This window comes from Misgurnus anguillicaudatus, chromosome 10, assembly GCF_027580225.2.
Source record: "Misgurnus anguillicaudatus chromosome 10, ASM2758022v2, whole genome shotgun sequence".
Taxonomy (NCBI): domain Eukaryota; kingdom Metazoa; phylum Chordata; class Actinopteri; order Cypriniformes; family Cobitidae; genus Misgurnus; species Misgurnus anguillicaudatus.
The window spans coordinates 462,774-475,804 of NC_073346.2; the positions used below are offsets into that span (position 1 = coordinate 462,774).

The 13,031-nt window shown below is 43.4% G+C and overlaps 1 protein-coding gene across 1 annotated transcript in view; it reads right to left on the reverse strand.

Annotated features, from left to right (window-relative positions):
- bbs9 (Bardet-Biedl syndrome 9) overlaps positions 1-13,031 on the reverse strand; it is a 460,826-nt gene that overhangs the window by 220,977 nt on the left and 226,818 nt on the right. The window contains exon 14 of the mRNA XM_073871763.1: positions 8,445-8,549. Coding sequence (XP_073727864.1) covers positions 8,445-8,549 — 105 coding nt within the window. The remainder of the gene's footprint in view (positions 1-8,444; positions 8,550-13,031) is intronic.

Sequence of the window (13,031 nt, forward strand, 5' to 3'; positions counted from 1 at the left end):
TTATAATGCAATCGGTCAATGAGACAAATGAGCATAAATCGATCATTTAACCTCGCTACACTTGGAATATTTGTACTTAAAAAATCGACTGTTTTGTTTTCTGTCTTATATTATGTAATAAATACATGGGTACGTTATTTGCTCAAAAATGCAAAAATCGTGTAATATATACCGGTGGTTTACACTGAAAATCTCATATTGTCATCATTGCAAAATTATACCCCAACATATAATTTTATATTCCAATATATTAAGTTTCAACTGCTGCCAGTAGATGCGCTAATTGCTAAACGCATATGTGGGTCTAATTTAGAGGCGTGTCAGGCTTTTTAAGGGCTCTCTCAATTGCAAAATCCCTCCAGTGCACTGAAAAATTCCTATAAAAATGACCTAAAAATTCCCATAATGACCTTTTCTGAGGCTATACAACCGAAATTACACAAGCCAACTCAATAGACATAGGCAGTTGTTTCTTAAAGGGATAGTTCACCCAAAGATGAAAATTCTGTCATCATTTTCTCATTCTCATTTTGTTCTAAACCTGTATCAATATATTTTTTTCTGATGAACACAAAATAAGATATTATGATAAATTATGGTAAATATACAGCTGACTTTAACGATTAATTTTCATAGTAGGAAAACAAATATCATGGAAGCATTGTGATAAATGATACAGATGATAAATGATAGTAGCCTAAGTACACAGTTGATGGTACCCATAGAATTTCATCGTATTTGTTTTTCTACTAGTCAATGGTTACACCCAGCAGTGTGCTTACCATCATTAATGAAAATATCTTCTTTTGTGTTCATCAAAAAAAAAAATCATAAAGATTTGAAACAACATGAGGACAGAATTTTTATTTTTGGGTGAACTATCCCTTTAATATTACTGTTTCTGGAACACAAAATGTAGTTTTAAGATTATTTTAGGTGACAATATAGAGGTAATCTTCAAATCCGTTGATTTAAAGTGATAAAAGTGATTTAAAGGTCATCAAGTGTACCAATGTATAGTAAACCTGTGTCCTTACCAGTGCATGAGCCTGTGGATACAATATACTAATTCACAACCTATGAAGCTATAGAACTGATTGAAACACACAGAGACATTCATTTGTTGCCACTGTCTGACGTAAATATGTTATCTAAAGTCATTGAACCAATCTCTTTGGTAAGCAAACAACAAAAAGCCAAATCGCTATTGCAGTGTTTCTCAATTCCAAGCCCCCCCCCAAGAATGTTTTAGATCTGTACTGTAATCCAATTTGTCTGCACCACGCTATATCAAATAAGCAAATTAAATGTTGTAGGAGTCTACCTAATTTATACAATAACAAGCTGACAAGTTAAATAATGTGTTTTTTTAGAGAGACATCTATTGTAGGGCTGTTTTCGACTAATCTGACTCGTTGGATTTTGCCATAGTCGACTGATAGTCAAACTTTTTTTTTTAGATAGCACCTAGGGCTGTCACGGTGAAGGAATTTAAATACAGAACAAAGCTGTTGTGAATGAGGCAAGGCGAGTGAGGATCCAAGTGCAGTTTAAAGTAAATTTAATATAAAACAAGAAACAGTTAAACAGACAGGCAGGCAAAACACAGAGCTAAACTGAAACAACATTAAACAACGACTAGCAACAGGGAAGTGAACAAACAGAGTATATATGTAAAACAAGAACCAATCACAAAGCAGAGACAATGAGTAACTATGACAACACACGAGAGGGAATGAATGAGTCTAATGAGTGTTCATGGTAACTAACAAGTGGGCGGAGCAAACAATCAACAATGGGCAAAACACAGACAGAATCATTACAGGACCCCTCCCAAGAGCGGCTTCCAGACGCTCCCTGAGCTGGATTGAAATAGTCCAGCTGCAACAGGGTGGGAGGGTGGGTAAAGTTCATGTGGCGGAGAATTGAGTGAGCTCGGCAGAGCAGGTAGCCAGGGCGGTGCGGGTAGAACAGGAAGCCAGGGCGGTGCAGGTAGAGCAGGTAACCAGGGCGGTTCAGGCAGAACAGGAGGCCAGGGCGATGCAGGTAGAGCAGGAAGCCAGGGCGGTTCAGTCAGAACAGGAGGCCAGGGCGGTGCAGACAGAGCAGGAGGCCGAGGTGGTGCAGGCAGAGCAGGAGGCCGATGCGGTGCAGGCAGAGCAGGCGGCTGAAGCGAATCAGGTGAATCAGACGGCCCAGGTGAATCAGACGTCTCAGGTGAATCAGACGTCTCAGGTGAATCAGGCAATCAGACGTTTCTGGTGAATCAGGCAAATCAGACGTCTCCGGTTAATCAAGCGAAACACAGGTTGAATCAGGTGAATCAGGTGAATCAAACGTCTCTGGTGAATCAAGCGAATCAGACGTCTCAGGTGAATCAGGCGAATCAGACGTCACAAGTGACCCGGGTGACACAGGCGACTCAGATGAATCGGAGGAATCAGGTGAACCAGGTAAATCAGCTGGATCAGATGAATCGGACGAATCAGGTGAACCAGGTTAATCAGCTGGATCAGATGACTCAGGTGAATCAGACAAATCAGGTGAATCAAGCGAATCAGGTAACTCAGGTGAATCATTGAACTCAAAAATGAAAAAATTGGTCAACCTGGCTGACGCGATTGGCCCGGCTGGTTCCATTGGCGCGATCGGCCCGGCTGGTTCCGTTGGCGCGATCGGCCCGGCTGGTTCCGTTGGCGCGATCGGCCCGGTCGTGGAGACAGGTGGTTTAATGACGCCAGCCGCCCGAACCGACACCATCGGGGAATTTGCTAGGCTCGCGACCAACCGGTTCGCACCAGCCTCAACTGGATGCACCAGTATATTGTGAACTGTCTCGGGACTAGGCGTAGAAAGGACTGGACTTGACAGTGTTAACGTAGTGCATTCGGGCGTCCGTTGCTGCTCTGGCTCCGCATCCCACGGACCCCGATGCCTACTGCCCCCCCAAAAAAACATTATTTAGGGATGCCGTCCACCTCAACCCTGGACACGGTGAGATAGGACCCGCTTAACAGCAGCGCTAGTAGGGCTGGGACAGTTGTAATTACCACCGCACCACCGCGGTGGTGGAGTCAACCGGCGGTCAGGAAGTGCGCCCCATGGTGGGGCTGTGCACCTCACAAATTATGAAATATTTAAAGTACAATCTCGCCGAGTGAGATGTCTTCAGGTTCGTGTTAACGCAAACATCCAGCAGACGCAGAGTTAATGCGCTAATTTGCAAGGGAAGGCAACTGATATCAGTGATGACCCGGTGGCTTGGGGGCGGAACAATGAGGAAAGATAGTAGGTGTGTTCGACTTCATGCAGCGCTGCGCAGACCGATCGGCGGCTGACTTGAAGCAGTGCATTCCGGTTAGTATTTTTGTCCGACTTCAGCTGGCACTGCAGGCACGTGACTGTGTCATATGGTTTTTAAGTACCGCGAGAGCGTTTCGAGAGTAGCCGGCTAGCTCAGCCGGTGCAGCTTCTCCAGAGAGGCTGCACCGAGTTGTGATGACGACACAGCTTTTCGTGATTGGTCGCCTCACTGATGACAACGATCACGTGCGTTTCAAGTTTAATCCGACCTTTAGTTCCACTAATAAACATTATAAATTCATGTTTTAAAATAGGGAAAAAACACGTTAATATGCATAAATATGTTATATTGTGTTGTGTAATAAAATAAAAATGAAAATAACAAACTCTATTGGTATTTTAATAATATAGGCTTGTTTCCCAGTATTTTCGGGTATACAGGATAAGCAGCAATTAAAATATTAGATATAAAATGTTTCTGGTTGCAACTTTTTATTAAAAGTTTTTTTATCAAATTCACCATCTAATTGACTTTATTCGCGATTAAAAACAAGGAAACACGGCGCACACGTCACTACAGCAAGCAGCAGGTGTCCGGCTTGACGGTTCCGTCTTCAGTTCTTCCCTCAACTGCAAGCGGCAAACCTCGCCGATCAGTCTGCGCAGCGCCGGATGATCTCGAACACACCTATTGGCCGTTTCTCAATCCGAAGACTGTAGCCTCCGGAGGTCGAATTTGCAAACTGCATAGGTCATCAAGACTTATAACATTAACAATTATAAAGTTATTAACAATTAACAATTATAAATTTCTTTGTTAATCATACATTGTTGTAATATGCTTATGACTTGCAAATGTCTGAAAATAATAAACCAGGCTTGATGACATATACAGCAGCGATCTCCCGAGGCTGCAGCCTTCAGATTGAGAAACGTCTGTTCTCTCTTGGTCACGAAAAAGTATCAATCTGCGCTACCAGTACACCATCAGAATGCGTTTTCAGTGCGGCTGGACACATAATAACCCTAAAAAAGGTTTCTCACTTGTTGTTTCATAAGTGGAAGTGCAACAATAAACACGCAGAAATGCGCCGATCTTTACACTATCACCACAATGCTCACCACTATGATTTCCCTTATGTGTTAATATTTTTTATTGTAACAATTTATGATTTGCAAAAATAACTGTTGCATCTGTGTAGATTAGATAAGCAAAGTGTGTGCGCGTTTTGCACGCTATACATTATGGTCAAGCATGCACCCTTAAAATAGCATAATGAACCACGCGCAACTAAAGCCACTGACTTTAGACTACTTTTTTTTGGTCAGTGGCGCAATTGTTTTTTGAAACAGCAAAATAGCATCAGGGATGGTTTGCGCTGGAACACGCTTCCTTTTTTTGCGCTGAACCGCCCAGGGAGCGCAAGTTTATTCCCTAGTTTGCCGACGTGCGTCTGTGGAGGGAAAAACCCACTGTGCGCCGGTGCAAAATAGGAATGATACATGCGTCACTGACAAAGTCAATTGCGCTGGGTGCAAGATAGGGCCCAAAGACTTGTAAATGTTTTGTATTCATTTAACTTTGAACAAAACGTTGCCAGTAAAAAAACATAAATTTAAATCTATGGTAAGTTACCGGCAACCCAGCTGCAATTTCTACTGAATTTTTTTACAGTGTGCGTGAAACATTATAAACATTGAAAAGCACCTGCGACTCGACTGTTTCAGCACGTCCACTATGTTGCAAAGAGTCCGCTAAATTAACGGCTTTTCGTTCAATCCGCGTGAGCTAAACATTTATGTTCTGTAATTTTTTTACTCGCATAGGCTGTATTTATTCATATTTTTGACCAATTAACACTCGGATATAATGTAAGTTGTTTTGTAATGTAAGTTAATTTTAACTTGTTTTGAAATGATGACAAATCTTTCTGACTAAAAAGGATCTATCCAGCATAATTTAGTCAAAATAATGAATTCGTTGTCATACTTTATAGATACACTAATATACTATTGAAAATGCCATAAATAAATATTCATTGCCTTCTGTACAGGTGCATACATACTGTCTTAATTTTAAATTTTTTTAGACACTGCTTTTGTAATGATACTGTCTGTGTTTTGCCCTGTGTTTCTGTCTGCTGTTTTCCCCATTGTTGATTGTTTGCTCCGCCCACTTGTTAGTTACCATGGACACTCATTAGACTCATTCATTACCTCTCGGGTGTTGTCATAGTTACTCATTGTCTCTGTTTTGTGATTGGTTCTTGTTTAACATATATACACTGTTTGTTCACTTCCCTGTTGCTGGTCGTTGTTTAATGTTGTTTCAGTTTAGCTCTGCGTTTTGCCTGCCTGTCTGTTAACCTGTTTCTTGTTTTATATTAAATATACTTTAAACTGCACTTGGATCCTCACTCGTCTCTGCCTCATCACAACAGAACGACTAGCCACATGGATCCAGCAGAGATTTTGTTTTGTTTACACCAGGAACATTCCCCACTCGAGGAATATGTAAATGTGTTCTTGGACCTCTGTAACCTGGTGGATTTTGGAGAAGTTGCACTGAAGGACATTTTTCGCAATGGATTAGAGGACAGTGTGCGTTGTTTAATGCCTCATGGCCGAGAAATGGGGGCGTTTTCAGACTTTGTGACCCTAGCGCTTAGGGCTGTGACGGTGGCAGTTTTTTACCATGGCGGTGGTAATGCACAAATTCACCGCGGTGGTTATAGACTGATTTTGTGTGTGCGTGTGGTGGGGGCGCATGCATGTATGCGCACATGCACTTGCACATTGATGCATATAGGTCTTATACATAATGCATACATATATTTTGAAATATAAAAATGTAAACGATGATCAGATATACAGTTCTTAACAAACGTGCGTGTTTATAGGCGCCAAATTCTTTCTCCGCCGGTGGGTGCTCGTAACAGCGTCAAGCAATGCTTATGTTACTTAGCAACGAAAGACGCTCTGAAGCGCCCACGTGCTTTGAAGAGGAGGGAAGCGGCGCGGTCACGTGAAGCAACTGTGCGTATGTGCTTGGCAATTTCGGTTGCTGCTCGAGCTGAGCCCCGGAAGATCACAGGATCACTTTTGGGAGTACTTCGACTCGCCTGAAAAGTCCGCTCCCCTTCTCACTCTCATAATGGGAGAGGGAGGGTGTTACTGCGCCGAGTCGAAGTACTCCCAAAAGTGATATTACGCCATAAAATATAGTTCCTCTTTTAAATCTGCTTAGAAAAGCGCTACCTTTTATTTTGTACCACCAAACTTGCTCGTATAACTACTCGTCTTAAATAGGAAAAAACGTTGATGTGTTTGGTCACTTCTAACTTTATCTCTGAATGGTACCATTGAATGAATGGGGCTAAGCTAAATGCTATCGAAGCGTCGCAGCGCGCTCCAGCGCTTACGTGCACGCACACAGATGATAGAGGGATGTATCAACAGTTCTTAGTTAAGGTAATAACATATTTTAATATTGAAAATGAGTAGACTATTCCTTTAAGACTGCAATAATCTTATTATTTAACACTGTACTGAGTGTAGGATATTTTCCGGACACCTGGAATCAAGGCCTCGTTATGCTAATCTATAAACAAGGAGACAAATTTGACCCGAACAATTACAGAGGCATATGTGTCAACAGCAACCATCTTCCGTTTCATTATTAATCAAAGACTGCAAAACTTTCTCAAAACCCACACCATCTTGGAGAAAAGTCAAATTGGATTTCTGCCCAAACACAGAACTTCGGACCACATCTATACCCTCCACACTCTCATTGATAAACATGTACACCAAAACAAAGCCAAAGTTTTCGCTTGCTTTTTTGATTTTGAGAAGGCTTTTGATTCGATATGGCATGAGGGACTCTTCTTAAAACTACTGGAAAATGGGATTGGAGGTAGAACGTTTGATTTGATCAGTAGTATATACAAAAATAACTCATGTGCGGTGAAAATAGGCAACAATCGCACAGAATTTTTCTTACAACGAGGAGTCAGACAAGGTTGCCCATTAAGCCCTAGTCTATTTAACATTTATATCAATGAATTAGCCAAAACCCTAAATAATTCCACTGCTCCTGGCCCAACCCTGAATAAATCAGAAATTAAATGTCTCCTCTTTGCAGATGATTTAGTCATTCTGTCCAAAACAAAAGAGGGATTGCAATAGCTCCTTGACATATTAGAAACATTCAGTCAAGCATGGGCTCTTAAAATTGATACGGCAAAGACCAAAATAATGATTTTCAAAACTGATCCACATGCAGGGAATATATATACACATTCAGAGCAGGAGACCCAGATATCCAACACACCCATGAATACACATATCTGGGACTAAAAATAAGTTCAACTGGGAACTTTAATTCGGCAATAAAAGAACTAAAAGCAAAATCATATGATTTTATAGTCTTCTATATGATTAAAAATACAATCCAATATGACATTCCAACTCAAACATGGTTAAAAATCATAACGGCAATAATTGAACCAATTGCATTATATGGCAGTGAAATATGGGGACCACTAAGAACTCAAGATTTTTCTAAATGGGAAAAAGAGGAAACCGAAACGCTGCATACCCAAATTTGTAAGAGCACCCTAAAAGTAAATAGAGCAACACCAAACAATTCATGCAGATCTTACATTATTTTTTGTGATATGTCCTCTTTAAGGTAAAGGTTGGGTAAAGAACACTTCAACACTGAGCCAAATGTGGAAAAAATAAAATGTGAATAACTTTGCAACTACAACACCTGCAATCTACCAATAGTGACAAGTTTTTTCCACATTGGGCTCAGTGATGGAGTGTTTTTTCCCCTTTACCCTGTAGGATGTAGGGAATATTTATAACACTGTACAGTAGTACAGTGTTATAATTCCCTACTTCCGGCAGGGTAAAGGCAAAAAAACACTCCATCACTGAGCCCAATGTGGAAAAAATAAAATGGGCCACAAACTAATTTACTTCTATCTAAAAAATTTGAGCAAAAATGTTGCCTTCACTAATACCTTAAAACAAGTTAAAGGGCCTAAAGATCTGAGAAAACAGCCTATTGTGCTCCAGACCTAATGTGTTACAGAAATGGTTTAAAATCTGAACTGTGCTGTGATACATCATACCTGTAGCTGAGCTGTAGGATACAGCGACATCTACACACAGATCAGATGGAGGATAGGGACCATTTAGGAATGCTGAGAACTTCACCTCTAACTCGCAGCCACTGCCTATTAAAAAAATAAAACAAGAAACACATTATTCATTCATTGTTTGTTGTTTACAAAGACAACTTTTTATCAAATAATAAGCAGCACTTCTAAACGATTAAAAAAAAAGACTTATAATTATTGCATATTTAAAGCTGGCAGTGTCGCCAATCTGTCCATCCTGTCCAACAAACTCATCAATGGCAGGGAAGCGTTTTCTCCTAATTAACAAGATAACTGTCAGTGATGGGGGAAAGAGTTAACACAGTGGTTCTCAAACTGGGGGCCGGGGCCCCCAGGGGGGCCGCGAGATGGCGCCAGGGGGGCCCCAGTTTTATGACATTTATAAAATACCCTCATTGATCATGAATTCTGTGTAATTACACCTAAAAAAGTATAAGCCAACTAACCAACAGCACTACTAGGTATCATTTAATATGTTTTGTTTAATTAAAATATTACATTTTAGAACTGTTTTTGTCATAAATTTTCTTTCGGGGGGGCCGCAAAAGAATGCACCGTACACAAGGGGGGCCGCACGCTGAAAAAGTTTGAGAACATACTGTATCCTATAAGATTCATGGTTTAAAACATCCTTCTGATCCAAAAAAAGCTTTTATGAAAAAAGTGCTTTGTGAAAAAAAATCAAATGTAGAATGACTGTATATGTAATGTCACAACGTAGATTTGTTTTCATATGACCTGTCCCCCAGTGCAACTGCCACTCATCATCATATTGTTGGCTCCGCCCACTGTCATTCAGCCAGAGGAGTGACTCAAGTAGAACGGAAGGAGTAGTTTTTACAATAAAATTGTAAAAACAGTAAGATCGCAATGTCAGACAAATATTGTTGTTGTTGGCTGTGGAAAATGAGCGTACAGTAAGCGTCCAACAGATTTTAATAAAAAAAAAAAATGGGTTGTTTATTTTTAACACATATCAGCACTGACTTGTGTACAGACTGTTTAAAACCAGACAAGAATCCCACAAACTGTAAGCAATGCATTTCATTTAAAGCAACACTAAAGAGTTTTTGCTCTTTGCTTCCCCTACAGGTTGGAACCGGAATTGTCCATTACCACTGTCATAAATAATTTAGCCTATTGCAGCAAAGCTGGCTCTGTTTGGATTGTAGGTCTGCAAGTTTTTGTAGTTTTCACTTGAACTACAGGACCGCAACCTGACGGTTGACAACTTCTTTAGTGCAGTTTTGGCCAATAGAGGGCTGTAAAGCGAATGTGAATGTGCCGTTCACCCTGTTTCGAGTGGATGAATGACTGAAACTTTTTTGGAAACGTTATTTTAAGGCAAAAAACAACTCTTTAGTGTTGCTTTAAATAATATTTTGTAAACCGCAATGATCCATTCATTCGTGAGTTTTGAATTACATTGCGCAAGACAGTTCTCCCTTAAAGCAACACTATGTAGTTTCCAGGTAAAATTGACTTACGGCTCCCCCATGTGGTTGAAAAGTGCAACAGTGCCTGGTATCAGACATTCTTCTGCAGGCAGGGGGAGGGGCGGGGCTGTGTGCTCTACCCTCCACCTTGACTTTCAGAGTGTGCTTGTAGCAGCTAGGATGCTGCTTAGGTTGCAGCAGCAGTAGAATTTAGTTAAAGGTTGAAAAACTACATAGTGTTGCTTTAAAAGGATAGTTCAGCGAAAAATGAAAATAAACTGATTACGCGTCATTTTCCATCAAGCCATCCGAGATTCATATGCCCATCATATTTCAGACAAACACAATTTGAGTTATCATAGAAAATGCCATGGCTCGTCCAAACAGTAGAAAATACGGTCCACACTACTTTCAAGCCCAAAAAGTGCATCCATTCTTTACAGAAGCAATCCACACGGCTTCAGGAGGTTTAAAAAGGCCTTCTGATGGTTATCAATGTGATATTGTAAGATTGCCAATTGCCAATATTGCCAATGCACTTCACCAGAGTTTTTCTATAGTGAATTTAAAAATGACTCAAGTTCCCTTTCAGTCGGTCACTACGATGTCACATCGTGACCGACGAATTGGGGAACCGCTTCGCGGGTGACCTATCTACTTCAAGAAACTATCAAAATGCCAATGAACTTGCAGGTATTTGCATAATGCCGGCGCCACCCCGCCAGGTGCGTATATAAGCCGCAGGTGCACAATACCAAATTGGCTTTATTGCTTCGAAGCCGGCAGACATCTGCTCACGAGAAGCTGTTAAACTGATCTTCGTAGATCCCTGTTCTTTGGAGGAAAAAAGATCTCAGCTTGCTGAAGTTGGTTTGGCAAAGACACCTCAGCGGAGGCTCGCAGTGTTTTCTCCACCCTGTCTCTCTCTCTCTCTCTTTAATTTAGGACTTGAGTTCGAGTGAGTGCGTTGCCTCTCCCTGTGTGTTTCACCAGCTCGCACAAAAGAGTGATTTCCCTAAAAGAGCAGCACGTTTGAGCTTTGTGTCTTTTTAAAGACAGCTACTCATTCGTGTCACGGTCGGGTCATCTTTTATAGATGGATTTCCGTCCGTGCTCTGTTTCTGGATGCAGTGTGTTCATCGCCCCCCAGGATGGCCACGAGCGTTGTCTTTCGTGTCTGGGGCTCCAGCACGCAGAGGCAGCATTGCGTGATAGTTCATGCTCCGTCTGCGAGGGCATGACTATGGCAGATTTGCGGAGACGGGTGTCGTTCCTCCGGCAACGGCCCCCGCCTTCCAAGTCTGGTGCTGCTAAGGGCGCAGCTACTAGACTTGCGAAGGATGACCTCCGTATAATGGTGCTGGGTCGGTCTGCTGGTTCGTCCAGTAGCTCCCAGCGCCCTGATCCGTTGCCAGCGGGGGTGCCGATGGAGACGAGTGGCCCATGTTCTACGGTGTCCTCGCGCTCTGTCGAACCTCCACCGGACACGATGTCCCCGTAATGTCGGAGGGGGGGTTGTAAACCTCGGATGTTGATCCAGACCCCCTCCCGCCTTCGGGTAGGGTTGCAGGTCCTTCGTTCGATCCCGAGATGGCAGCCATGCTCGCTCGGGCGGCGGCGGCGGTCAGCTTGGAGTGGACTGAACCTCCCCCACCCGAACCGTCCCGCCTCGATGATTGGTACTTTGGGGGTGCTTTAAAACACCTCGCTCGTTTGGGTCTTCGGGTCAACTGGGAATAGAGCAAGCTTTGCCCCGTGCAGAGAATCTCTTTTCTTGGGATGGAACTGGACTCTGTCGATTTGACAGCTCGTCTAACAGAAGCGCGTGTACAGTTGATTCTGACTTGCCTGAATACATTCAAAAGCAAGAGCGCGGTCCCGCTGGACAATTTCAGAAGCTCATGGGGCATATGGCAGCAGCTGCGGCTGTGACACCGCTTGGGTTGCTTCATATGCGACCGCTTCAGCATTGGCTTCACGATCGAGTCCCGAGGAGAGCATGGTTGCGCGGCATTCACTGTTATCATTACACCTGCGTGTCGTCGCACTTTCACTCCGTGGTCAGACCGTGCATTTCTCCGAGCCGGTGTGCCCCTGAGACAGGTCTCCAGGCATGCAATAGTATGCACAGATGCTTCGGACACGGGGTGGGGGGCCACGTACGATGGGCTTGCGGCTTCGGGGGTCTGGACGGCACCCCAGCTGCATTGGCACATAAATTGCCGAGAAATGTGGGCTGTATATCTTGCGCTCGTCTGTTTCAGCAACGAGTTACGGGGCAAAGACGTATTAGTTCGCACAGACAACACTGCGACCGTGGCGTACATCAATCGTCAAGGCGGTTTACGCTTGCATCACCTGTCGCATCTCGCCCGTCACCTCCTCACTTGGAGTCAGAAGAATTTGAGGTCTCTTCGTGCCATTTACATTCCAGGCACGCTTAATGCGCTCTCTCGGGCTGCGCGTCCCGGCGAATGGCGGCTCCACCCCATAGCGGTTCAGCAGATTTGGAGACGTTTCGGCAAAGCGCAGATAGATCTGTTTGCTTCCCCAGAGACGACTCATTGTCGCCTGTTCTATTCACTAGCCGACGACTCGCACGGCGTGGATGCACTGGCACACAGCTGGCCGCGAAACATGCGCAAATACGCGTTCCCCCCGGTGAACCTCATTGCGCAAACCCTATGCAAGATCCAGGAGGACGAGGAGAGCGTACTGTTGGTGGCACCGTATTGGACAACCAGGAGTTGGTTTCCAGAACTCTCTCTCCTCGCGACAGCCCCTCCTTGGAAGATTCCCCTGAGGAAGGACCTTCTTTCTCAACAAGAGGGCACATTATGGCACCCGCGCCCCGACCTGTGGAACCTCCATGTGTGGTCTCTGGACGGGGCACGGAGGACGTGAGTGATTTACCGCAAGAGGTATCTAACACTATTGCTGCAGCGCGAGCGCTGTCTACGAGACAGGCTTTTGCGCTTAAATGGAACCTGTTTGTCGACTGGTGTTCTTCCCAAAGTGAAAACCTCCGAGAATGCCCAATTAGTGTTGTGCTTTTGTATCTCCAGCGTCGTTTGGAGAATAGGCTGTCACCATCCACTATTAA